The sequence below is a fragment of the Podarcis filfolensis genome, assembly GCF_964270895.1.
Source record: "Podarcis filfolensis genome assembly, chromosome: 8".
NCBI lineage: Eukaryota > Metazoa > Chordata > Lepidosauria > Squamata > Lacertidae > Podarcis > Podarcis filfolensis.
The window spans coordinates 9,087,337-9,115,006 of NC_139611.1; the positions used below are offsets into that span (position 1 = coordinate 9,087,337).

At 50.8% G+C, this 27,670-nt stretch overlaps 2 protein-coding genes across 7 annotated transcripts in view; one reads left to right on the forward strand and one right to left on the reverse strand.

The window, feature by feature from the left end:
* Nucleotides 1–27,670, reverse strand: part of FAM131C (family with sequence similarity 131 member C) — a 569,848-nt gene that overhangs the window by 79,617 nt on the left and 462,561 nt on the right. The window lies entirely within an intron of this gene.
* Nucleotides 1–27,670, forward strand: part of ECE1 (endothelin converting enzyme 1) — a 73,736-nt gene that overhangs the window by 7,217 nt on the left and 38,849 nt on the right. For 4 of the 6 annotated variants that reach the window (XM_083629388.1, XM_083629391.1, XM_083629386.1 and 1 more), the window contains exon 2: nt 20,158–20,241. In XM_083629388.1, the coding sequence (XP_083485514.1) occupies nt 20,158–20,241 (84 nt within the window). Of the gene's footprint in view, nt 1–6,346; nt 6,648–19,535; nt 20,242–27,670 lie in introns of those variants that run through there. The other 2 variants (XM_083629389.1, XM_083629387.1) reach the window with 2 other exon arrangements.

Genomic DNA, 27,670 nt, shown 5'->3' on the forward strand with positions numbered 1-27,670 from the left:
TGTAAGCTGTGGATGGTAACCTCCCCACTGGTGCAGCTATGGGAGCAGTCAGAAGGGACTCGGCACGTTATTTCCCCCTAAGGAATACTGGGAACTGTAGTTTGAGGGTGCTGGGAATTATAGCTCCATGAGGGGATATGCTACAGTTCCCAGGATTTTGGAGGGAGGAGAAGGGAGTTTTATATGTGCCTTAGTGTGCATGCTGCTTCCCTCTCTCCTCAGTCCCTGCCTCTCCCCCCCCCAAAAAAACCCCTCCTTCCTGTCCAGAATTTTTCAGCGGGAGGGAGTGCCTTTCCCCAGGAAACAGGGTGTTGGGAATGAGTTTCCAAGAATCATAGACTCTGAATTGTAGAGTTGGAAGGGACCCCCAAGGATCATCTAATCCAACTCCCTACAATGCAAGAATCACAGCTGAAATGATCTCATGACAGGTGGCCTCCCAAACTCTGTTAAAAAACCTCCAATGACAGGGGAGGCCACCCCAGAAGCTGTACGGTTTTTGGGGAACCAGGCCCTGCCATGAGCCCAGAGTGTTCAGCAAGACTCGGACTTGCTGGCTTTCACCCGGCCATCTAGCAGGTCAAGCTTAGAACTGAAAGCTTCTGAGTTTCCCTGGAATCAATTGTTTAACAAAATTTGTAGACTGCACAGTAATAACAATAAGTAAGCACTTTGCATGAAGCAGGGTAAAATGTTTATCAAAAATACAGATAATATCAGTAAGAGTTGATTTGCTTGGGTTGGCTTGCTGAAGCAAAGGGCTGAATCCAACAAAGGCCTGTTTAGGACTAGCATTGAATACGCCCTGAAGCCTTGTACCCAGAATCAGTCCTACTTGAAGTAGACTCGTTGAAATTACCGTATTTTTCGCTCTATAAGACGCACCAGACCACAAGACGCACCTAGTTTTTGGAGGAGGAAAACATGAAAAAAAAATCAGAATCTCAGAAGCCAGAACAGCAAGAGGGATCGCTGCGCAGCAAAAGCAGCGATCTCTCTTGCTGTTCTGGCTTCTGGGATAGCTGCACAGCCTGCATTCGCTCCATAAGACGCACACACATTTCCCCTTACTTTTTAGGACGGAAAAAAATGAGTCTTATAGAGCAAAAAATACGGTAATTGATACAGCCCAGAGTTTTAAAGCAGGCACTTTAAACGAGTATTACTTGATGTCAAGAGGCAGGGAGTTCCAAAGCTTGCCGTCCTGAAAGAGGAACTCCTTGCAGATGCTGAACAAATGTTAAGTGGCGCTTGGGAAAGTGTTGTTCCCCCCCCCCCCAGTGTTTATATCCTGCTCTTCAACAATAGGTACCCAGAGAAGCGTGCAGAAAAGGAGAATAAACAAACATTAGTAGAATAGAAAATGGCAAGAATGAGCTGAGATGGGATCTCTTGCATTGTTTGGGTCTAAGTTTACACGGGCAGGACGGGAGGTGGGGAGAGAAGTTTGTGTTGCAAAAGAGCACAGCTTTAGGGTTTGCACAGGAACCACATTGCCCTTTTGTCTGACATTGGCTTTTCCCATGTCTGAGGGTTTTGAGGTTCCTTACGAAATCCACAAGCCCTGTTCAGTGCCTTGGGGGAGGACTATTTCCTCTTCCTTCTGATCTAGGCTTGCCCTCCCGACAATGTCCCACGCCTGGCTTCTAGCAATGTTGGAGAATTCTGCCAGGAACGGAAACAGGAGTGGAGATTGCTGTGATTGGCATTTTCGATGGAAGTTCTGGAGCAGCATTTGCTGTTGTTGTTTCCTAGCCCACGAACTTTACGTAAACTTTTCTGTGTCATTTTTCCCTTTCCGCTGAGATGCACTGAATTTGGCTAAGTAGTTCATCACATTCGTTGCGAACAACAGTGTAGGTTTTGCCGAACCGTAGCAGAAGGGAGACACTGTGGGTTGGAATGAGCACAGAACAGGGTGGAAATTTCTGCTCCCTTATATCCCATTTTCCCTTTAGAATATGTGCTTGAGGCAGGGGGATGTGTTTTCAGTGTGGGTCAGTGGAGCCCCCAATGTGGCTTTGCAGGTTGCCAGTGGAGGAACTGCTGCGTAAACTTCCTTAGACTCCTCTCCCCCACGCCAAAGCTCAGAGAGGACACTTTATCTTCTAGGAATCTGGGGATCGCCAGGATCTCTTTGTTCCATTCGCCGGAGTCCCTCCTCACTACCCAACCAGCCCTGGCTTGCCTTGGCTGTTCCAGAGGCTGACTTCCTTCTGGCTGGCTGCGACCTGATTAAGTGTGTGTGTGTTTGGCAGCAAGGGCTGGCGGGGGGGGGGGAGATGTTTTGGCTGGGCATCTCCACGCACAGCCGTAAGTCCGTAAGTCTGTGTAATGAGCCTGGCAGGTGGCAAAAGCTCTTTGCTTGAGCCAAGGCGGCTGGCGCTCAGAGCCAAGCTTCTGGGGCACCGATCCAAGAGGTGGGGAGAGGAGGGAGGACGCCTTGCATGCGCGCTCTCTTTTTCCCTTGGTCCATCAGGTAAGGCTCAGGAGAGGCAGAAGTTTTGCTCAAGGCAGCGAGGCAGCTGCTTTAGATACCAAACCCCTCAGGCAGGCTATTTTTCAGTTGTTTTCATGGGAACAACAACAAAGAGACAACTTGTGCTGGGACACAGAAAGCTCCCTTCTCAGCTGCCACCAGATCCTTGGTCCCTCTAGCTCAGTGTGGTCTACACTGACTGGCAGCAGCTCTCCAGAGTTTCAGATTGTGGGAGGGTCTTTCTCAGCCTTACCTCGAGATGCTGCTGGGGGATTGAAGCTGCAGCCTTCTGCACGCAGGGCACCACTGAGCTAGAGACTTGTTGGGTGTGCTTAGGGGGAAGTTTTGTTGATGGGGGCAGCTTCCCTGCAGCAAAGTTGTTGCTTCGTTGCAAATGGCACTGTGCACCTCCTCTCCCTCTCCAAGCCAAGAGGATGCATAGAAGATGAGACTCCTAGAAACAGCAGCTGGATGGAGGCAGTCATCCTTCTGAATCCAGTTGCAGGTTTCCCATGATGGGCATTTGGTTGGCCACTAAGAGAACAGGAGTCTGGACTAGATGGGCCTTTGGCTGTTACATCATGGAGGACAAGGACATTCATTGAAGAGAGGACAATTGAGGCCTAGTAGCCACAGTGGCTATGCTCTACCTCCAGTCCCGTGTTCGAAATTTGCCAGGCGCATTTTGCACCTGGCTGCAGGTGGTGCTGTGGGTTAAACCACAGAGCCCTAGGGCTTGCTGATCAGAAGGTCAGCGGTGAGCTCCCGTTGCTCAGTCCCTGCTCCTGCCAACCTAGCAGTTTGAAAGCACTTCGACAGTGCAAGTAGATAAATACGTACCACTCCGGCAGGAAGGTAAACGGTGTTTCCATGCGCTGCTCTGGTTCGCCAGAAGCGGCTTAGTCATGCTGGCCACATGAGCCGGAAGCTGTACGCCGGCTCCCTCGGCCAGTAAAGCGAGATGAGCGCCACAACCCCAGAGTCGTCCACAGCTGGACCTAATAAATGGTCAGGGGTCCCTTTACCCCTTTACCTATTGGCCACTTGCAGCCAAGTGAAGATACCTGGGCACCAGAATGGAGCCTGATATCTCCATCTGGAGGTGCCTGCCTGTGGATCCTTGGATCTGGACTGCCTTCACACACTTAACACCACATCCTGTAGAAATCTATCAGAATGAATTTCAGGAACCTGAATGCCTTTTCTGTGCAGCCTGAGCAGGAGCAGTGAACAACGTTATAGTTAATTGTCGCAGCCAGCACTCCCCCCCCCCCAGAAAAATAGGTGTCGGTGCTGCGTACACTTGAGTACCCCTTGGGGGGGGAAAGCACAGGTTGTAGCATGTCTTCACTTCCCCTAACCCACCCGACTGCCCTACTCACAGTTGTGAATAATATTCTTACATTTTTAATGGTCCGTGTCACCATTAAGAAAAAGAGGTTGGAATAGGACAGTATATATGTGGGACTGCCCTTGAATCGAGTGATTTTTCTTCTTTCAGTTCTGAAAGCTTTTAACCTAGCTCAAGATTGCTGTCTGATTTAGCAAGTTGTTTAAACTGGGAATCAATCACAGCCAGTCCATCGCTTGAAAAATAAGACTTTTACAGCCATCTTGTCCCAAAATGGCAACTAGACATCCCATTTTGGCGCCTGCAATCTAGGATTATGGAGCAATTTGGGGTCTAGCTTGTGTGGTGCTTCTGAATCCCACCTGCTGGAAGCCGCAGGAGGGGAGAGGGCTGTTGTGCTCCAATTGCAGGTTTCCCGCAGGTGTCTGGTTGGCCACTGTGAGAGCAGGATTCTGGATCAAATGGGCCACTGGTTTGATCCACTGGCCTGATCTACATCCTTCCCTATCCTTGTATCCAGAGAGAACCACATCCCACCAGTTCTCTCTATTCCACCAGGTTCCCATTATACCACTTTGTAAATTCTAATATTTTGAGAGAGCGCCAGTGGCTAGAAAGACTAGTGGGGCAGCTTTTTTGTTTTTTAGAATTATTCCTACATTTATATTCCACCTTTTCTCCAACGTCTGTGACTTCCCCCACCCCTCCTTCTGCCCCGAGCATCACATCTTTTAAGTGCCAGGCTAAGACAACCAAGAATTTTAAAATTGGCTATATCTGTCTCCCGCTCGCTCAATGGCAGTGTATGGTTTTTACACCCTTGCTGCTTTATAATTTCACTTATTTATTTCATGTAAAATTATACACTGCTTGATGTGGGAAGGGGCGGGAGTCAAAGCATGTGATCCCTCCTAGGTTTGTTTTATTTTAAAAAATAAAAAAATACTGTGTATGTCAGTTTCAGATTTTGGAGTATCAGGGGCCACACAAATAAAGCTACAACCATATACAGTCATACCTAGGGATAAATATGCTTCAGGATCAGTATTTTCGGGTTGCGCTCTGCGGCGACTCGTGCATGTGCAGACGGTCAAAATGACATCACACGCATGCGCAGAAGCGGCGACATGCGCAGACGCGTCTTACGTTCTATTCAGGATGTGAACAGGGCTCCGGAATGGATCCTGTTTGCAAGTTGAAGTTGAATCCTGACAAGACAGAAGTACTGTTTTTGGGGGACAGAGGGCGGGCTGGTATGGAGGACTCCCTGGTCCTGAATAGGGTAACTGTGCCCCTGAAGGACCAGGTGCGCAGCCTGGGAGTCATTTTGGACTCACAGCTGTCCATGGAGGTGCAGGTCAATTCTGTATCCAGGGCAGCTGTCTACCAACTCCACCTGGTACGCAGGCTGAGACCCTACCTGCCCGCGGACTGTCTCGCCAGAATGGTGCACACTCTAGTTATCTCCCGCTTGGACTACTGCAATGCGCTCTACGTGGGGCTACCTTTGAAGGTGACTCGGAAACTACAACTAATCCAGAATGTGGCAGCTAGACTGGTGACTGGGGGCGGCCGCCAAGACCATATAACATCGGTCCTGAAAGACCAACATTGGCTCCCAGTACGTTTCCGAGCACAATTCAAAGTGTTGGTGCTGACCTTTAAAGCCCTAAACGGCCTCAGCCCAGTATACCTGAAGGAGCGTCTCCACCCCCATCATTCTTGCGGGACACTGAGGTCCAGCGCCGAGGGCCTTCTGGCGGTTCCCTCATTGCGAGAAGCAAAGCTACAGGGAACCAGGCAGAGGGCCTTCTTGGTAGTGGCGCCCGCCCTGTGGAACGCCCTCCCATCAGATGTCAAAGTGACAAATCACTACCTGACATTCAGAAGACATCTTAAGGCAGCCCTGTTCAGGGGAGTTTTTAATCTGTGATATTTTAGTGTATTTTTGGTTTCTATGGAAGCCACCCAGAGTGGCTGGGGAAATCCAGCCAGATGGGCGGGGTACAAATAATAAATTATTATTATTATTATTATTATTATTATTATTATTATTATTATTATCCCAAGATACCACTGTATAACGTCTTTCCAGCAACCCTGCGAGGTAGGCGAGGCCTAGAGGCTGGCTGGCAGCTTTCCTAGGCTCCTGCACTGCCAGCTTCTGTCCTGTACAAGTTTCCATGGATGTTCCTGGAAGCTGTTCAACGCCTACGCTAACCGGCAGTGAAGACTCTCCAGGATTTCAGGCAGGGAATCTTTTCCCGCCCCTGCCTGGAGATGCAGCCATTGGGGATTGAAGCAGGGGCCTTCTGCACGCCAAGCAGCTGCTCAGCTTACAGCGCTTCCCCAAGCAGGCAGCCCCATCTGCCCTTGCAACGCCTGCCTTCTGTGGGACGGAGCCTGAGAGTGGGAATGCCATTAGCCAATTTCCCTCTTTCCCGCAGGTTGCAAAGGGTGCTTTCTCCCCCCCTCCTTCACCAGAGCCACAAGTGTGGAGCCAGCCAGCTCAGAGAGGAAGAGATTAATAAGGGTAGTGCTGTGGGTGGGCAGTGTCTCCGGTTCCAGCAAAGACTGCGAAATCCCGGCAGGGGAAGTGATTCACTGGCCTGGGAATGGCAAAGCCTGCCTTTATCTCCCTTTCGCACCGTTTCCCTCTGGCCGAGGAAGAGGCAGCCCTGCGGTCGCTGCCGGGGACTCTGAACTATCCCAGGCTCTCTTGACGTCTGTGATTCTGGGGTGCGAGAAGGAGAGAGAGGGTCCCACAAATCCCCCCAGATCTGCTGGTCTTTCTCACGGGCCGGGCTAACGAACGAGGTGAGCAGGGTTTCCCCATTTTCCTTTTTCCCGAGGCGGCAGAGAAAAGACTTGGAATGCATTTGTGTGTGTTTTTTTTAAAAAAAATAATAATAGGAGAAAGTGTGTTTAGAACTGTTTTTTTTTCCTTCCCTGTGCAAAGGAAGTTGTTAGAGACAGATACGCTTGTACAAACTTGTTCTCCTTATGCCAGATTTCTAAAAAGGCCGGGTGCCCCCCCCTAATGCCCCTTGGATTGTTTGGATTGAGCCATCATGTTTGTATTGGGGCTTATTTGTAGCTGGAGGAGGGCTGCCCCAGAGACGCTGGGGCTTGGCCCTGCCTGTGGCAACCTCCTCCCAGGTTGAGCGCCTGAGTCCTCGAGTATAACCAGGCCCAGCCTGCCTGTTAATCGCTTCTGGATAAAAGAACATTTTAACGCCTACTTAACTCCTGTCCAGGCAGCCTCCACCTCACTTTTCCTATCCACAACCTGTATATTAATAGCCAGTCTGTTGCTTCCTGTTGGTTGGCTTGCGTCTCAGAAACGGTGATACATAGGTCGTTTTTTATTTCTTCTTTGTTCCGAAACAAGCAAGGTGGACTTTGTCACCTTGGTGCCACCCTCTTGATAGTTGTCACCCATGCATTGCAACTGCGGTGCTTTTGCATCGTGAGGCTCTTCTGTTTGGGAGTTGACCTGGAGCTCAGGTGCTCTGCATGGATAAAATTACAGGTTCGCTCCCTGGTGGGAACCCTGGAGAGCTTCTGCCAGCCAGGGGAGGCAAAGCTGAACTCACTGTGTTTGTGCTGTTAACACAGTGCGCTGTTGGGGGGCTTGTAGGAACACCTCGGAGACCTCCAAATATAAGAAGGGAACAAGTGGTGGGGAAATGTCAATGGATGTTCAGTGTTAGAAACTCAGATATATAAGCTAATCACCAAATGGCACCTTAAACCTTGGTTAAGGTCACCACAACAGAATGTCTGGACGTCATTCTTCCTTCTGCAGTGACATTTATTGTTATTAATTTCATTTTATTTCTATACTGCTTTATATTAAAAAAGCAACCTTCAAAGCACTTGAAAATATCAAATCAAACAATCCAGAATAAAACAAATTAAAGATTCAAGGAAAATATTTGAGATCCTACTCTTAAGTGGACATTTTGCTTTCCTTGTACAGTGGTACCTCGGATTACAGGCGCTTCAGGTTACAGACTCCGCTAACCCAGAAATAGTACCTTGGGTTAAGAACTTTGCTTCAGGATGAGAACAGAAATCGTGCTCCAGTGGCGCAGCAGCAGCAGGAGGCCCCATTAGCTAAAGTGGTGCTTCAGGTTAAGAACAGTTTCAGGTTAAGAACAGACCTCCAGAACGAATTAAGTACTTAACCTGAGGTACCACTGTATTTATTTACCTACCTGCCCCATAGCAGAATTACTCTAGGAAGCTTGTGTGGTGCAGTGGTTAGAGTGACGGACTAGGACCTGGGAGATCAGGGTTCAAATCCCCACTCAGTCATGAAGATCACTGGGTGACCTCAGGCCAGTCACAGCCTCTTAACCTACCTCGCAGGGTCGTTGTAGGGTTTAACTGAGGAGGTGGGGGGAGAACCATGTACTCATTGGAGGAAAAGGTGGGATATAAATGCAGTGAATAAGCTCCTACCTGCTTAGGAAAGCTGGAGGGATCAGCCAGATGGGGATGTCAGTCACCAACGTAGGCAGCCAGAAATCTCCACCTGTTCGCAATTGGACCTGCGCTAGTTGCAAAATGCGCCTGGCGCCTAGCTAATTTCTAACGCTGGTGACCCCCTTCTCTCTCCTTGATCCAAACACATTTGCACTGTGCCCCCCCCTCACCCCCCCCAGACTTTACCCTTCCCCAGCAATACTTTGGAACTAGATTTGGGGAATCCTCAAGGCTTCTCCATGAGGGCTGCAAGAGGACATTGGATTCAAATGACCAGAAAGGAGATTCCGACAAAACACAGTTCTCCCCACTCGTTTAATCCTCACAACAACCTTGGGAGGTAGGTTAGGCTGAGAGGCAGCGACTAGCCCCCCAGGTCATCACCCCTTGAGCTTCATGTGACCAAGTGGGGATTTGAACCCTTGCCCCCCACCCCAGGTCCTAGTCCAACATGCTAAGCATGCGGACTCTTGTGCTAAATGGGGGGTGTGGTAGGAGAAATCGGCAAAAGCCACAGGGAAGCTGCTTGAATACAATAGAGCCTCCTGCAGTCTGATGCCCTACCAATGTTTGGGGCTGTAGCTGCTCCTGTTGTGCTGCCTGGGGCTGATGGAAGTTGCAGTTTGGGAAGGATGGAATGCAGCAAGACTGAGCTTGCCTTCGCTTTCCATTGTCAGGACTGTGTCGCCAAAAATTGTTTGAATTGCACACAGAACTTTGCACCTCCACCAAAACAGGGGCTTTGAAAAAAACAAAGAGTACTACTGTACTAGTCTCCAGGGGTCTTTTGGAGATACAGTGGTGCCTCGGGTTACATACGCTTCAGGTTACACACTCCGCTAACCCAGAAATAGTGCTTCAGGTTAAGAACTTTGCTTCGGGATAAGAACAGAAATCGGGCTCCGGCGGCGCAGCGGCAGCAGGAGGTCCCATTAGTTAAAGTGGTGCTTCAGGTTAAGAACAGTTTCAGGTTAAGAACAGACCTCCAGAACGAATTAAGTACTTAATCCGAGGTACCACTGTACTGGAACTGGCTCAAAACAAAACAGAAAACGTTGAAAGGGCACGGCCTGCTGTATCCATTTGGCTGCTGGCGTGCAGGAGACAAAGCTGGGTTTATCCTTTGGATCATAGAATTGGAAGGGACACCTGAGGCTCATCTGGTCCACCCCCCGCAGTGCAGGAATCTCAGCTGAAGAATTCATGACAGACAGCCATCCAGCCTCTGTTTGGAAACTTGCAACAGATGAGAGCTTACCACCTTCCAGAAGTTCTTTCTGATGTTTGTTCCTTGAGTGGTGGATTTGCAGGGGCGGGGGGATCCCCTGTTAGGTGTGAAAAGGCTTCCCCTAATTCTGGGGACTTTGTGGAGAAAATCCCAAGTGCCAGTGCCCTCTGTGAAACCCTCCTTTCTGAAGAAGCAGCGCGGATTCTTCTACTTCACCTTCTACTTCCCTTTTCTGGGAAAGTGGAGGTTCCTCTTGTCAACTGTGTCAACTGCACGGTTTCAGACATCTGGGGCTGGTTTCTCTCCTCCGCCAGCTTCCACGCATGTGACCGCATTTGTTCCACTGCCGTGCAAAATAACTCTCCCTTTCTGCCTGACCCGAGGCCGCAGGGAAAGAACTTGATGTGAAAGACATTTGTCCCTTGATGCGGCGCAAAAAGCCGCTGGTTTCCTGTATAAGCTCATGGGGTGTGCGGCAGCCGTGAAGAAACAAATTACGTGCTAGGGGCCTTTAGGAAACAAATTGAAAATAAAAGTGCCAGTATTATAATGCCATTACACAGATCTATGGTGTAGGCCAGGGGTCAGCCAGGTTTACCTCGCCTGGGCTGGTTCACCCCAGCGGAGATCCCTCCATGGGCCGCATTGTGCATGCACGTGATTTCCAGCATCTTCGTCTGCGCAGGCACAATTTCCGGCGCCGCGGAAGTGAGTCCCTGCGCCGTACTGCGCCGGTTTAGCGCGGGGACTCACAGAGCAGTTGGCTCGGTTCAGTGGCGGCTCGTGGGCCGGTTAAACAACCCCTGTGGGCCGCTTGTGGTCCATGGGCCTTAGCTTGCCTACCCCTGGTGTAGGCCATGTTTGGACTCTCTCTGTGTGTTTTGTGGGGGTTGTGCCGTTGGGCTCCACAGCCGATTTCTGCTCCCTGTAAGGCTTCCCCAAGACAGCAGTTCCTGCTTTTGGCTCATGTAACTCAAGCAGATGGGCTTTAAAGATGCATGCAAACACACACACAGACACAGCTCCTCTTGCCCCTCCGAATGTCCTGATGCAACCCCAGGCTCTTCCAGGCAAGAAGCGATCACCTCTTGGTGTGCAAGGAGTGGCGCAAAATGCCCTTCCCTTGCGCCAGGGTTTCACTCGCACCCAAAGTGGATGGTTTTATTTTTATTTATTTTTTCCTGGACAGAGCTTCTGGGCCCCTGGATTGAGGAGAGGTGGTTGGAGAGGTGAGTCCTGCGAGGGATTGGGGCTGGGAACTTGGGGATGGGAGGAGTTGTTTTGTCTCTGGTTTTTTTCTTTCTTTCATCGAGGTTGCATCCAGTGCTGGCCATAACGCAGAGTTGTTGTTGTTGTTGTTTAGTTGTTTAGTTGTGTCCGACTCTTTGTGACCCCCTGGACCAGAGCACGCCAGGCACTCCTGTCTTCCACTGCCTCCCGCAGCTTGGTCAAACTCATGCTGGTAGCTTCGAGAACACTGTCCAACCACCTCGTCCTCTGTTGTCCCCTTCTCCTTGTGCCCTCCACCTTTCCATCCTCAGGGCTGATTTCCTTCAGAATGAATAGGTTTGATCTTCTTACAGTCCATGGGACTCTCAAGAGTTTCCTCCAGCACCACAATTCAAAAGCATCAATTCTTCGGCGATTAGCCTTCTTTATGGGTAGACCTGTTGAAATGAATGGCCACAACTAACTCGGTCAGGCCCATTAATTTTAGTGCGTCTGCTCCGAATACAACTTAGCTGACGCAACACTTAGTTTTTTAAGGCCACCACATGCGTTAAATAGAACCTCATTGTTCAGGAGCAGTATAACTGCAAGGGGCTGATGCTGTTGCTGCATGTGGGGCCACCCTGGCCTTACCCTGTGTGTGTGTGTGTGTGTGTGTGTGAGAGAGAGAGAGAGAGAGAGAGAGAGAGAGAGAGAGAGAGAGAGAGAATAAGAGCTTTCAGGCCATGGGAGCTGGCATTTGTCTACAGGCAGCTTTCTGGGTCATGTGGCCAGCATGACTAAACCACTTGTTGCGCAACTGAACACTGACAGAAACCAGAGTGCACAGAAACGCCGTTTACCTTCCCTCTACCTATTTATCTACTTGCACTTGTGTGCTTTCAAACTGCTAGGTTGGCAGAAGCTGGGACAGAGCAACAGGTGCTCACCCTGTTGTGTGGATTCAAACCGCTGACCTTCTGATTGGGAAGCCCAAGAGGCTCAGTGGTTTAGACCGCAGCGCCACCCGCGTCCCTATAAGAGATGTAGAGTTGGGACGCCAAGGGTCATTTAGTCCAAGAGATATGGACATTCAACGAAGGAGATGCCACCACCTTCCAAGGGAGTCCCATCCACTGCCAAATAGCTCTTACCCTCAAACATTCTTCCTGATGTTTGTTCTTCAGTTTCTCTCTCTACCTTCTCCTTCCTCTCACCGTTGGGAGGCAGTAAATGCCCCCCAAATCCCTGGACGGGATGCCAGGCCTGATCCACCTTCAGGGCTCGTCTTCTGTTCTTCTGGGCGTCCATCTGCAAGCCCCTTTATCCCTCCTTTGGGCCAAGAAGGAAATTGTGGCTACCCACCTGAGAGCAAAGCCAAGATTGCAGGTTGTAGAGTTGGATGGGCCCCTGCGGATCGTCCAGTCCCTTGCATTGTAAGAATACAGTGGTACCTCGGGTTACAGATGCTTCAGGTTACAGACGCTTCAGGTTACAGACTCTGCTAACCCAGAAATAGTACCTCGGGCTAAGAACTTTGCTTCAGGATGAGAACAGAAATCGTGCGGTGGCGGTGGCAGTGAGAGGCCCCATTAGCTAAAGTGGTGCTTCAGGTTAAGAACAGTTTCAGGTTAAGAATGGACCTCCGGAACGAATTAAGTACTTAACCTGAGGTACCACTGTATGCAGCTGCCCCATATGGGGATCAAACCTGCCACCTTGGCATTATCACTTCCACACTCTAACCAGTTGTGGTGGAGTCCCAGAATCCTCAGATGTTGCTACTGGCACCTACTATTTTTTATTTTGCAAAAAACAACACCACAGTGTTTCCAGGTCCAGATGCTGGAGAATGTGTGTGCTTCTGGCTTGTGGTGTTGAGGTTTGGGAACTCAACATCTGCTTCCACTTAGGCCTGTTCTTCCGCATGACACTGTCAGATTCCCTGGACGGGAGGCTGTGTTGACTCGTTCTGTAATTGGCATTTTCAGATCCAATATCCGAAATGTGCTCGTCTTATTGTCATGCTGTGTGTGTGTGTGTGCGCGCACGCAAGGAAGATGTTTTCGATTGCTCTGGGAGTGGCAGAGAAGTAGGAAAGGGGAAAATAATTTGAGACAGGGAGCAGTGATTTCCTCCGTCAAATAAAATAAAATAAAAATCGTGCTGCAATCTGGAGCAAAGCATTTCCTCCGCAGGAAGGATCGAATAGCAAACTGGAGTCTCTGTGGGATTCACCCCATGGAGAAGCATGTAGCATCTTTTTTAAAGCTCTCTGGGTAGGACGGGAGACTGCTGCTTGTTTGGGTTTCCCCCATCCAGGGCATCTGGTTAGCCATTGTCAGAACAGGAGGCTGGATTAGATGGGCCCCATTTGGCCTGATCCAAGCCAGTCCTTCTTATGTTCTTAACTGTGAAGGAACTGGCTTCAGAGTGGCTGAAAGGTTTTGAAAAAGATCAATAGAAAAATTCTCCTTACCTGGACTTTAAGAAAGGGGGGGGGGTGCTTTGCAGAAAGGAACTGGAGGGTACCAGGTTGGAAGGATGCCTCTGTGCTTCATACATTTCAAACACATTTTCTCTCCCTCCCCCGGAAGAGGGAACTGTAGCTTGCCACTTGCAGAGCTGCAATTTCCAGCACCCTTAACAAACTACGGTGCCCAGGATTCTGGTATGGTGCGTTGGCAAGTCAGCACGTTTTCATAAGCACACTTTAATAAGTTCCACAGTTTTAACTATGCGGTGCATGACAAAGGGCTTTTAGCTGTGTTGAATCTTCCCACATTCAGCTTCGTTAAATGTCCACAAGTTCTAGCGTTACGAGGGCAGGAGAAAAAACTTTCTCTGCCTGCTATTTTCACGCCGTGCATTACCGTATTTTTCGCTCTATAAGACGCGCCAGACCACAAGACGCACCTAGTTTTTGGAGGAGGAAAACAAGAAAAAAAATATTCTGAATCTCAGAAGCCAGAACAGCAAGAAGGATCGCTGTGCAGTGAAAGCAGCAATCCCTCTTGCTGTTCTAGCTTCTGGGATAGCTGCGCAGCCTGCACTCGCTCCATAAGACGCACACACATTTCCCCTTACTTTTTAGGAGGGAAAAAGTGAGTCTTATAGAGCAAAAAATACGGTAGTTTTATTAACTTCTGTAAAGCCAAGAACAAGAGTGCCTCTGAAGAGGTGCAGAATGCCCCCACCTCCGAGTCGTCCAAATGATGCCCGGGGCCAGAGCCTTCTGGGTCAGCGAGCATGGCTTTGAAGCCTGCGTGAGCCTTTGCGTCGGGAAATAGGGCCATGCGGTTCAGTGATCCCACAGCTACGGCGTTCAGCAAAATCGGGGGAGCCACTGCAAAAAAAGGAAGGTTTTATTTGCTTATTAATTGGGAAATAGTAATCATGAAATGTAAGGGACGTGGGTGGCACTGTGGGTTAAACCACAGGGCCTAGGGCTTGCCAATCAGAAGGTCAGCGGTTTGAATCCCCACGACGGAGTGAGCTCCCGTTTCTCGGTCCCAGCTCCTGCCCACCTAGCAGTTCAAAAGCATGTCAAAGTGCACGTAGATAAATAGGTACCGCTCCAGCGGGAAGGTAAACGGCGTTTCCGGGCACTGCTCTGGTTAGCCAGAAGCGGTTTAGTCATGCTGGCCACATGACCCGGAAGCTGTCTGCAGACAAACGCCAGCTCCCTCGGCCAGTAAAGCGAGATGAGCGCCGCAACCCCAGAGTCGTCCGCGACTGGACCTAACGGTCAGGGGTACCTTTACCTTTTAATCATGAAATGTGCCCCAGTTCTGCAGCCATTCTAAGCACGTTCTCCTCTCTTCGTGGCGTTTTGGCTGAGTAATGCTTGATGAAGACAGGCAACTCCCATTTTGTGTGCATGCAAGACACGCGAGATTGCTGGCACGCGTGACATTTTCAGCCCCAGAAAGGAGTGGGGTGGGCTTATGCATGCTCCTCCTTTGCAGAAGTCCTGGAGGCTGTCATGAATGAAGAGACAGGACAAAATGAAGGCATATGTAAGGGTACTTCTCGATTCTGCTTTGGTCAGACCACACCTGAAATACTGTGTCCGGTTCTGGTCGCCATGATTTAAGAAGGATGTTGACCACTTGGAACGTGTGCAGAGGAGGGCAATGAAGATGATCAGGGGTCTGGAAACTAACCCTGGTTGAAGGAGCTGGGTCTGTTTAGCCTGGTAAAGAGGAGGCTGAGAGGAGATATGATAGCCATCTTCGCATGTCTTAAGGGCTGTCACGTGGAAGATGGAGCAAGCTTGTTTTCTCCTGCTCCAGAGGGTAGAGCTGAAACCAGTGGCTTCAAGTTACAAGAAAGGAGATTCCAAAGGATGAACTTTCTGACCGAGCTGTTGGGGCAGTGAAACGGTCTCCCTCGGGAAGTTGTGGTCTCTTCTTCATTAGAGGTTTTTAAGCAGAAGTTGGATGGCCATCAGCCATGGATACTGTAGTTGAGATTCCTGCATTGCAAGGGGTTGGACTGGATCACCCTCAGGGTTCCTTCGAGTTCCGTGGTCCTATGTTCTTTCTCTCCATGGGGGGCTAAATGCATGTTGGCAGGCAGCTGGGGTCAGGATGCACTCCATCAACTCTGGGTGGGGGTGGAGATCTGGATGGCTCTGTTCTGCCTTGGCGTTTTGATCAGCCTCAGAGGCATCCGGTGTTTTGACGTTGACCAGAAGTGCGGATCCTGCCCTGCAAGGCTGGTGTGGAAGCTGGGCCTTCTCTGAGCAGGCAGTGTGGTGGTGTCAACATTCCTAGAGGTGTGGCTCATGGTCTTGTTGGCCGACAGCAAGAGGGAAACAAACCTTGAAGGTACTTTGGCAAAGGACCATAGCTTAGGTCCCAGGTTTGCTGAAACCCTGGAGAAACCACTGCCAGCGCAGAGAGAATGCTACTTTAGGAAGAGCCTGCTGAATCAGTTCTGTGGCCGATCTGTTCCAGCATCCTGTCCTCACGGGGCGACCAGATGCCCCAAAGGGAAGCCTGCAAGCAGGATTCGAACACAAGAGCAACTCTCCCCTCCTGCAGTTTCCAGCAGCTGGCTGTGGAGGCAGATGAAAGCCATTGATTCCAGTAGCCATTGGTCACCCTCTTCCCACCCACCTCCCGAATAATTTGTCTAATCCTCTTTGAAAGACATCCAAACTGGTGGCCTTTACTGCCTCCTGTGGGAGTGAGTTCCAAAGTTTGACCCCCCAACATTAAGCTTCATTCATACTGAGGTCTGGGTCAGGCTTAGGAAGCTTTCTGTTCAACTCAGAACTTTATTGCAAGCCATGAGGACTAGAATCTTCCTTTTTAAAGGAAGGGCCATAGCTCAGGGGTGGTGCCCCTTGTTTTGCATGCAGAAGGTCCCCAGTTCAACCCCCCACAACTGCATTACCAGGTAGGGCTGGGAGAAGAATCCCTGCCTGAAGGTGAGCCTCTGCCTGTCAGTGTAGACAGTACTGAACTAGGTCAATCCACACCCTTAACAAGCTACAGTAGTCATTGGGGATTGAACTTGGATCCTTCTGCATACCAAGCAGGTGTTCCATGGAGGTGCACGTCAATTCTGTGTCCAGGGCAGCCGTCTACCAGCTCCATCTGGTATGCAGGCTGAGAAACTATCTGCCCGCGGACTGCCTCGCCAGAGTGGTGCATGCTCTGGTTATCTCTCACTTGGACTACTGCAGTGTGTTCTGCGTGGGGCTACCTTTGAAGGTGACCTGGAAATTGCAATTAATCCAGAATGCGGCAGCTAGACTGGTGACTGGGAGTGGCCGCCGAGACCACATAACACCAGTCCTGAGAGATCTGCATTGGCTCCCAGTATGTTTCCGAGCACAATTCAAAGTGTTGGTGCTGACCTTTAAAGCCCTAAACGGCCTCGGTCCAGTATACCAGAAGGAGTGTCTCCACTCCTATCGTTCTGCCTGGACACTGAGGTCCAGTGCCAAGGGCCTGCTGGCAGTTCCCTCACTGCGAGAAGTTACAGGGAACCAGGCAGAGGGCCTTCTCGGTAGTGGCACCCGCCCTGTGGAAGGCTCTCCCACCAGATGTCAAAGAGAACAACAACTACCAGACATCTGAAAGCAGCCCTGTTTGGGGAAGCTTTTAATGTTTGATGCATTACTATATTTTAATATTTTGTTGGAAGCCTCCCAGAGTGGCTGGGGAATCCCAGCCAGATGGGCGGGGTATAAATAATAAATTCTTCTTCTTCTTCTTCTTCTTCTTCTTCTTCTTCTTCTTCTTCTTCTTCTTCTTCTTCTTCTTCTTCTTCTTCTTCTTCTTCTTCTTCTTGGTCCAGGTAGCTTCCCTCTCCCAGCCCAGAGATGAGACCTATGCTCTGAACTCTGCCGCTGCCAGAGGGCTGCGTCAGCAGCCGGCAGGCTTCCAGGCCTCCCAGTTGGAGAGTGGCTTTGTTTGGGATATCTTATGCCTCCGGCGCCGCGTGAGGAATCCAGCAGAGTCCCCTAAGTTCATCAGCAGGAGGCAGGGTTGCCAAAGACAACACCCCCAGTTGGGTGGGAACGGAGGAGGTGCGGGAGCCTGTGCGTGCACTGCAAAACTCTGTGCATGCACCGCGGAACGCGCTCCTGCAGGAGGCTGGGGTGTCTGCCAACCTGGGTGGCTTGAAAAAGAGGACAAGAGACATTCATGGAGAGAGGAGAAGGCTTCCTATGGCTGCTACCCACAATGGCTGGGCTTCTCAATGGCTCTTGCAGGAAACGGCAGGAGGGGAGCCGGCTCTTGTGTTCAAATTCCACTTGAGGGTTTCCCCATTGGGGCATCCGGCCGGCCACTGTGAGAACAGGACTCTGGACTAGTTCGGTCCTTAGCCTGATCCAGCTGCAGGCTATTTTTATTTCAGTTTGATTCCCTTCCCCTCTTCTTTTTTCCCTTTCTCCTCCTGTGATGGAACTCCTATTTGGGGACTTCGCTGGCTTTTTTGCTGGCCCATGTAGGACCAGTCTGGAAAGTCAGCCTTGGTGAAGACTTGACGTTTTCATCCCCAAAAAAGTTCTTGATTTGAGTTTCCATTGAAATGAGGCTGTATTTTAATGTTCTAATGTTGTATTTTAATCTTGTTTTTAAGTTTTATTTCAATCAGTTTGTTTTTATATTGCGTGTTAACCGCCCTGAGCCCGGTCTTGGCTGGGGAGGGCGGGGTATAAATAAAATTTATTATTATTATTATTTTCTTGGATTTGTGTACTTGTGCATGAGCGCACTCATGTGGGAGAAAGGAGGCTGTCAGTCTTGTGCTTCTGGGTTCCTAATGTGGCACTGCCTCTGCAGAAGCTGGCTGCCAATTTCCTTTGACCAATAGCCCTTTGTCATCTTGGAGAGGTGTCGGGGCAGGGGGGGATACTCAGATGGGGACAAGACTGGTGGGGGACTCCTCTTAGCTGAAATAGGTGGTGGACTCTTCTTTCCTTGGAGGTTTTTAAGCAGAGGTTGGATAGCCACCTGTCATGGCTGCTTTAGCTGAGATTCCTGCATTGCGGGCGTTGGACTAGATGACCTGGGGGGCCCTTCCATGGTTCTATGACCCCTCGCCCTGCCTGCCCCTAATCCCCCTTTAAAATCCCTTTAAACGGACACACCTCTCTCGGCAGGCACTGTGGGGAGATGGCCTTTCAGATAACCCACAGTAACCCCGTCTCATAGTCCAGGGAGATGTGTTTGTGGCTTCTGTAGCTCAGAAGGAAAACGGAGATCTGTGGGAACTGGGCGGGGGAATGCAGGGTCCCTGGGATCTGTTTCCTTGGCACCTCTGGAGCAGCAGGCCCCCCAGAGAGCGGCAGCCCATGCCAGCCCCAGGCGCCGCAAGGAGTATCGGAGCAGGAAACAGGAAAGAGGCAGATAAGCCCTCTTGGATGCGAGCCGAGAGAGAGACTGGCCCGAGAAAGGCGGCGAGGGGGTGCAGAGTCCCACTCGCTGTGTTTTACAGAGAGGTTAAAAAACATGAGAAATGTCTCCTTATTTTTGGCCAGTGGTCCGCAGAGTCCAGCATCCTGTTCTCACAGGGGCCTGTGGGAAACCAAGCAGGATTCGAACACAAGAGCAGCGCCCTCTTCCCCTGCGCTTTCCAGCAACTGGGATTCAGAAACATTGCTTCCTCCGTGGAGGCAGAGCATAGCAATTTGCCTAATCCCCTGTTAAAGCCATCCAAGTAGGTGGCCGGTCACTTCCTCCGGTGGCAGGGAGTTCCAGAGTTTAACTCTGGAGAAGTAAAAAGCCTTTCCCAAGGAATAGAGAAATGATAGAAAAAACCAGAACTGTAGAGTTGAAAGGGGTCACAAGGGTCATCTAGTCCAACCCGCTGCAATGGAGGAATCACAGCTCAAGAATCCCAGGTAGAGAGAAATCCAGAGAGCTGCTGCCAGTCAGTGTAGGCAATACGGAACTTTACGGAGCAATTTTCCTGCCTCTGTGCAAATCAGTTTCTTCTATCCCTATTTAGATCATTCCTTTATTCAGAATCATGAGGACTAGATTCTCTCTTTTAAGTTTTAGTGGAAGAGGGTTGGCACGGGGTCCCCTGCCTGAAAAAAACACACACACACACCCCAGAAAGCTGCTGCCGGTCAGTGTAGACAATCTCGCTCAATCAAAGGCTCCGTAAGGGTCTCCATGACTGGAGGCAGAAATGCTTCTGAATTCCAGGTGCTGGAGAGGTGCTGAGCGAGGCGGCCAGGTGACGAGTGGCGCAGAGTCCGGCCGCCGCCACTGCCGCTGGCCGTGAGCAAGACGGGACGTCCCTGCTGAGGAATGCGGCTTGGCTTCCTGTTTTCCGCCGCCTGTGCCAGTCCTTCTGTTTGGAAACGTCCCGATCAGTGGTGGCCTGGGGGGGGGAGTGACAGGGGGAAAGACCTTCGGTGGTTTGAAAAGGAGGGTTTACTTCAGGCTAAGGAGAGGGTTGCATAAGCTTGCTGCCCCCCCCCGGGCTGGGTGGAGGGGGGGGGTGCAGTGGGCGGTCTGCCTGGCTGGCTTCTGCGCTTCCTTGTGTTATAATTGCTCAGTAACGTTAGATTTCCAGGCGGCGTGAGAGGCTCGCATCCTGGTGCAGTAGATGCCCTGCACGGCGGTGCTGGCAGGCCTCGTCTCTGCTGCCTGGGTGCCCCCTCTCCCTGGCTTCCCATGGGAGGAGAAGGGAGGAAGCTGCAGGGGATTTGACGGCAGCAGCCCTGACACGGGTCCAATCCTGCAGGATAATCGGATAGGGCTTGGACAGGTGGCCTTCGTGCGTTCAGCATGGCCGCACGCCGCACGGGACAGAGCCTCCCCCCCACCTCGGAGTTGAGCTGACCACTTCAGTGTCCCCTGTGGGCACACTCTCGCGGGTGGCATGGAGTCACTCAGGGATTCTGTTTTGCATTTGGCCTTGCAGATGTCGACCTACAAGAGAGCCACCCTGGATGAGGAGGAGCTGGTGGACTCCATGGAAGGAGAGGTCTACCCCAACGGGATACAGGTAAGATCTGCTTGGTTGTACATGGAAGTGGGGCACAAGGTGCATTTGCATGCTGGAGACTCCTCTGTGGCTTCACCTGTTGGTTGCCTGCCTGGGGCCAGGCGCTTTCTCCCTGCTCTTGAGGGCAAGTGGGATCTCTCCGCTGCCCCTCAAAAGGGAGCATGGTCTGCATTGGGGAGTGGGCTCCCTTCCAAGGCGACTGCAGTGCATCTGATCTCCCTCTGGGAGACCCCTCTGCCCTCCTTGGAGGCTTTCCGGGGGGGGGCAGGGGGGCCTCTGCTCTTAGAGGCAAGAACTTAGTCCTGGGTGGGTGGGTGTGCAAACGTCTCTTTGCAAGAAGAGGACAGGAAAGGGGTTCCTGACTTAACCTAACAGGACCCTGGTGGGCTTTCTGTCCTAAAACACACATGTTTGGTACTTCCCTTCTAATCCGGCGCCATCCTGTCCAGTTCATACTCCAATCTGTCGCTGACCGCATGAGGACTAGCTGCTTGGGCTGTAGGCAAAAGGCAGCTGCTTCCTCCGATCACCTTTGTGGCTCAGGAAAGAGCAACAGGCAACCTGTTGATTATGCGGCGTCTCTGCCGCCTTTTATGAGAGATTCTGTGAGACTCAAATTATGGACCCTAATCAGAGCTTTATAGGTGCACCCCAAATCGAGGATAGCCAATGTGGTGCTCCCATCATTCCTGACTTCTGGCCATGATGACTGCTGTGACTGGTGGCAGTTGGAGTCCATCAGCACCCCTGCCCTGAGCCCAGTGCGATAAATCCAGGACTTTCTATTTGCAGGATATACTGTGGCTCTGCAACCTTTATTGTGACACTGTCTGGTCTTCTAGAGCAGTTGTTTCCCAAACCTGGGTCTCCAGCTGTTTTTGAACTACAACTCCCATCATCCCTCGCTAGCAGGACCAGTGGCCAGGAATGATGGGAACTGTAGTCCAAAAACAGCTGGAGACCCAAGTTTGGGAAACACTGGGCTAGAGGCAGGTTCTCAATCCGAAATTAGAACACAGACTGTCCTTGCGGCACTAGCTGGTTCAGTATATAACACGGGGAGCAGTGCCTCCAAACAGAATCATAGCATTGGAGGTACTGCTCAACCTCAACCTGTTGCACAGCTGCTGGTGGCTAAGGACTTGCCTATCGGCCACTGAACCCCACACCAGTGGCCACCTTTTGGGGACAGGCTCCCACGTTGGGGTGTGCACTGAGCCAGTCCCTCTCTATTCCCCAAAACAACCCCATTAAGCAGGTGCTTGGTGATGAATGTCTTCCTGACCTGGAGGAGATGCAGCCTGGTTGTAGCATCTGTGAATAATTATTCACAGCTGCTTCTGAAGGAGGGAGGCGGAGGACGAAGACTAAGACAACGGACCTTTCCCTATTAAATGAGGTGAGGGGCCTCGGATAGGGCAAGGAAGGTCCAGGAGGACCTGAGGTGGGGGTGGGGAGACGAAATCACCCCCATCCCTTGCTTCTCCCTGGTGGCGGCTCATGATGGAAGGTTGTGCTCCTGCTCCTGAGCACCTATACGACGACGTTGCAGCAGCAAGTCCCAAGCGCACAGCCTCTCTGTGTCTCCCCGCCATTGGGACATCCTTAATTCTCAAGATTTCAACCTAAGGGGGCAGGTTTTATGTTTCTAATCTCAGTTTGGTGCTGGGTTTCCTGGGTTCTGTCTAAACCACTCTGAAATCCCCAGAACACTGGAAGCTGCCTTACACTGAGTGGCCCATCTAGCTCAGTATTGTCTGCACTGACTGGCAACAGCAGCTCTCCAGGATTTCAGATTGAAGTCTTGCATACTGGGATACTGTACCCGAGACCTTCTGCATGCAGAGCAGGTGCTCTGCCCACCGAGATTTGGCCCTTCCCCATATGGGAAACTGCTTTTATGCAGAGTTAGGCCACTGGTGCATCTAGCTCATTGTTGTTTGCACTGGCTGGCAGCAGCTCTCAAGAGTTCCAGGCCAGGGTTGCCTGGATCTGGATCCTGGGGCTTTCTGCATGCAAGGGAGTTACTCAGCCATCAAGCATTTCTCCCAATATTTCCTGCCCACCCCAGTTCCTTGAGGGCAGAGAAGGGTGCCGTGTGTCCTTTGGATAAGTCTGCCACTGTCTCTGGCACAAGTCACAGTTCCTTCCTATGCAAGCATTCCTGGGACACCTTGAATTGTTGGACCGTGAGCCTGCATGGATTTTTGCCAGGCAGGAAGTAGAAGCGAGTTGGGGATCATAGGGTAGGGATATGCACTGTTTTTCTGTTATTTTGAAAGTACTTTTTATTGAATTTTATCCATGGCAGCCGAAAGAACAGAAGAGAATTTCATGGGCTGAAATAACGTAGGGCAAACAAAACTGATCTTTTAGTATCAAGGCATCACCAGTGACAGAGACCCCTGAAGAGGGGAGGGAGGAGAATCAGATGGTTTGCAATGCAGGAAGATGATTTAGACTGAATCAGACCCACTGGAGCTCAGTGTGGTCAGCACTGACTGGCAGCAGGCGGCTTTTCCCAGCGCTACCAGGAGATGCTGCCAGTGGGGATTGAATCTGGGGCCTTCTACATCCCAAGCAGGGACTTTGCCAAAGAGGGATGGTCCTTCCTGAGTCTTCCTCCTGATCTGCCCACCATCACTGTATATTCCTTTTGTTTTTCCTCTCCCTCTGGGCCCCCACTTTCTTCCTCTCCCCTCCCCTTTGCCTGAAAAACTTGTTCTGGGCTGAGAGATTGTTTGTTTGGCCTGTCCCAGCCCCCTCTTTGAAACCAAATCTTTATCCCTTGGGGAAGAAAGAAGCAAATACTCAACTCCCCTCTTTGTTCTCCATCAAGCAAATCTTCAAGAAAAAACAGCAACCACCCCAAACCCTCCCCAGCTTTTGGAAGCCAGGTGGGGAGTGGTAGGGCCAGAAACCTGCTCAGGTGTGTTTGCATGACTAAGGCTGACCTCTGCGCTACTTCTAACGCTGGGATGGTTTCAAAACCCTCTTTTTTTATTCCTATATTTATAACCCTTGTCTCGGTATCTTGGAAATGACGCAATCCAGGGGCACTTAAAATCACAACAGTCACTAAACAATTTTTTTAAATGACCTGGAAAAATAAGAGCACTAAACACAGGAGGAAGGAGAAACTCAAAAGTGACGAGAAGAAGCATGGATTAAAAGTGAAGGATCCAGGCATGAGCCCAAAAACCAGAAGGATAAAGGCGGGTTTGGGCTTCTGAAAGAGCCAGCCAAGATCCATGTATCGGCAAGCAGAAATCCTCACAGCTACTGACACAGAGGCACGAGGAGCCACCTGAACATAAGAAGAGACTGCTAGTCACAGCATTGTAGAGTTGGAAGGGAACCCCAAAGGTCCTCTAGTCCAGCCCCCTGCCGCGCAGCCTTCTGTTCTTGCAGTGCCCCAATAGGAAACCCACAAGCAGGACCTGAGTCACCAGTGTGATAGGAATTTTATGGTCTTAGATATATGGCAACGTTCATAACCACACGTACATAGATCAGCACAGGAAAGCCAACCTGGAACCATTTTGATTCCTAAACTGAGTAAATGTTTCTCTGCATGGTCAAAATGGAAAAGCCTCCCCATTGTCTCTTCCTTCACAAATCCTGTCTTAATCTGTGTTTGAATAAGGGTGTGAGCCTTATCATTACAAAAGACTGCCCAGGCTCCCCAAGAAATCCAATCAAGTAACCTGCCAGACAGGAAATAAACAAAGCGACAGGAGAAAACAACATGCAAATGTTCTGTTTTAGACCGCCTTATCTGAGGGGTGGTCTTAGGTTACACCCCTTCTGTGATGAATGCATAATGTTTCTGGGGGTGGTCTTGATCTAGAGGATGGGAATTTCAAAAGTCTTTATAAGCCCTTGCACAGCATTTTTGAGGGGTCCTCTTCCTCTCCTGCGTGTGAGGGGAGCACCCTGTTGCAACAGATCAATAAAGATCAAGCTTACTAGCTGCTTTGCTTCTCAAATATTCTCTGGTTGACCTCTGTTATTTTCTCCTACCAATAGGGAACCTATGTAAGGACTCTATATGGGCTCTTGGATACCCCACAAGGGAAAAGGGCATATTTTTATTTACCACACCAGCAACTGGGATTCAGATGCCTCTGGCAGTGCCGGCAGAGGCCAGCAGCTATCAGTAGCCTCAACCTCCATGAATTTGTCCAACCCTCTTTTAAAGCCATCTAGGTTGGCAGCCATTGCTTCCTCCTCTGTGCGAGGGAGTTCCACAGCTTAACTGTGCTGCATGAAGGAGGGCTTTAATTTATCGGTCCTTAATATTCCAACATTCAACTTAATCGGACGTCTGTGAATTCTAGCGTTATGAAAGAGGGAGAAATAACTCTCCTCTATCCGCCAAGCATCATTCTTGGCAGCTAGAATGTTGCCAGAGCTTCTGTGATGTCACAGCAGCCCCAGCCAGTGGCAGGGGCCCATCTTAGGTAGCGACCAGTTGTTGTTTTTAAGCATGCTCTCATTCCTGATAGAAACGGGAGATTTAGGAACGAGGCTGATCCACTGAGGCAGCTTGGGCCTCCCCTTCCGTCACGCCGGGTTGCCTGGAGGCGCTGAGGCCTTTCGTTCATTTGGCTTGTCTTCCTGGACGCTTCGAAGGCGAAACTGCCTGGCTCCTGTCTCTGTTCTCATTAAAGATCTTTCAAAATCCAAAAAAACAGCAGAACGTTCTCTTGCCACATTCGTCTCTATTGTGAGTTCTGCAGCAAAGGATAACAGCAGTGCACGTCCCAGCAATGCACGGGGGTCGCTGCCGGATGCCACAGCCTTCAATGCTTTCCTCTCTTCAGCTGGGAAAAGGGCTGCCTGCAGAGCACGCCCTCCCTGACAGGTGGGCACCTTCGCTGTCAAATAGGGAGTGATCTTGCACCCGCCTCGCTGAGCTGAAGAAGCTCCGCTCCCAGTGCCTGTTGGCTGGGTGCACCCCTCTCTGCACGAACGTGCCATGGGGCTGGCGTGCCTCCTTGGCCCAGAGCCTGCTGACTGCAGCTGAGGAAGACCAGATGTTCTCCAGACTTACTGCTCCATTGACGTGGGATTTTGTGGGGATGAGCTCCTTGCCGTCAGGGTCTCCTGGGTGTCCCTGAGGAGAGCCTTCAGCTGGATCAGCCCCAAAGGGGGGCACACCTAGCCCAGCATCCTCTTCTCCCAGTGGCCAACCAAGATGCCCCAATGAGGAAGCCCACAAGCAACTCTCCCCTCCTGGAGTCTCCAGCAACTAGGATTCAGAAGCATCCTACCTGCCCGCAAACTGTCTCGCCGGAGTGGTGCATGCTCTAGTTATCTCCCGCTTGGACTACTGCAATGCGCTCTATGTGGGGCTACCTTTGAAGGTGACCCGGAAATTGCAATTAATCCAGAATGCGGCAGCTAGACTGGTGACTGGGAGTGGCCGCCGAGACCACATAACACCAGTCCTGAGAGATCTGCATTGGCTCCCAGTATGTTTCCGAGCACAATTCAAAGTGTTGGTGCTGACCTTTAAAGCCCTAAACGGCGTCGGCCCAGTATATCTGAAGGAGCGTCTCCACCCCCATCGTTCTGCAAGGAACCCTGAGATCCAGCTCCGAGGGCCTTCTGGCGGTTCCCTCATTGCGAGAAGTGAGGTTCCAGGAAACCAGGCAGAGGGCCTTCTCGGTAGTGGCACCCGCCCTGTGGAACGCCCTCACTTCAGATGTGAAGGAAATAAGCAGCTATCCTATCTTTAAAAGACATCTGACGGCAGCCCTGTTTAGGGAAGTTTTTAATATTTAATGCTGTACTGTTTTTAACACTTGATTGGAAGCCGCCCAGAGTGGCTGGGGAAATTCAGCCAGATGGGCAGGGTATAAATAATAATTTTGTTGTTGTTGTTGTTGTTGTTGTTGTTGTTGTTGTGTTGTTGTTATCACTTCCTCTGATAGCAGGTGCAGAGCATGCCTGCCATGGCTAGTAGCCAGCGAGAGCCCTCTTTTCCATGCATTTGTCCAATCCTCTTTTAAAGCCATAGAAGTTGGTCTGCCTCTAGTGGGAGGGAGTTCCACAGTTTAACTCTGCACTGCATTGAGAGGTCATTTCTTTTATCTGCCCTGAATCTCCCAGCATCATTGGATGTCGACAAGTTCTAGTGTTATGAGAGAGCAAGAAAAACTCTCCCCACCCCCCAATTTCCCCATGCCAGGCATAATTATATACACATCTTTTAGGACATCTCTTACTCTCCTTTTCTCTGATCTGAAAAGCTCCGTGGTGGCCATGGTTCATACTGCTTGTCTGCCTGCCTTCATCCTGGCAACAGTTCTTGGAGGTTTTGATCTTGGCGGTGATATTGGGGTTCCTTTGCTGCAGTTGTTAATACCCCCATTTCACAGGTTCATGAAGATGTGCAAGTGTAGAGTCTCGTGCTATAACCCAGGGGCTGATATTTCTCAGCTTTGCTCCTCATCCTAAAAGAGGGGGGCGCCCCAGAGGCCATGCAGTCTGACCCCTCCCCCAAAAAACTGGGATCAGCACTGCCTGCCCCACTCCACCACTGTCCTGTGTGAACCCAGGCCATTGCATGCTGTGCTGCAGAAACTGCCTGCTGCAGGATAGCAGGCTTTAGGTGACTCGAGTGAGTGAGTGAGCCAAGCCACATTGTCTTGAGAGCACATGAACATGCTCCTTGGAGTCATTCCTCATTGGGGAGCAGGGGCATTGACCCCCAATTAGACGGCTCTCTTAGATCCAGAAGTCTTGTCCCTAGATCTCTCCCCTTTCACTGTCCTTTTGGAGTTCTGTGCTGCCCCAAAGATGTGAAGGGGATAGTTCTTGACTCTTGCAGGCCAACTGACATAACTGGACTCTCTCTTCCTTGGGAAGATTTTAAGCAGAGGTCGGATGGCAGGGATTTTTGAGCCGTGCATTGCAGGGGGTTGGGCTAGATGAACTTTGGGGGTCCCATCCAACCCTATGATCTGGGGGGGGGAGAGAGAGAGAGAAAGATGCAACTCACACAATCCCTCCTCGCAGCCAAGGGGTGCAACCCGCTTACCATTCTTTTGGGGGGATGCCCTCTTGGGCTGACTTGACACATGACTCCTCCAGCAAGGCGTTGCTGACCAATCCGATGACTCCACACAGGAACTCCTACAAGGACCCTCCTCCCATTGGCTAGAGATGGGGTGGGGGCGGGCAACATCTGCTTTGCTGGGTCGCCTGGCTTGGCAGCTCAGCCCCAGCTCTGAGACGACAGCCAGCAACCCCAAACTCTCCCCTCCTTGCTTTGTGCTTCTGGGTCTGCAGCTGCCCAACCCTTGGTGTCTGCTTCCTCTCTTTGTCCCTCCTTGCCTGGATGGCTGAGGGCCTTCCCATTTGTTTTGTACTCAATTGAAGGCAGGTTCAGGAAGTTATAACTGGGGACCCCTCCTTCTCC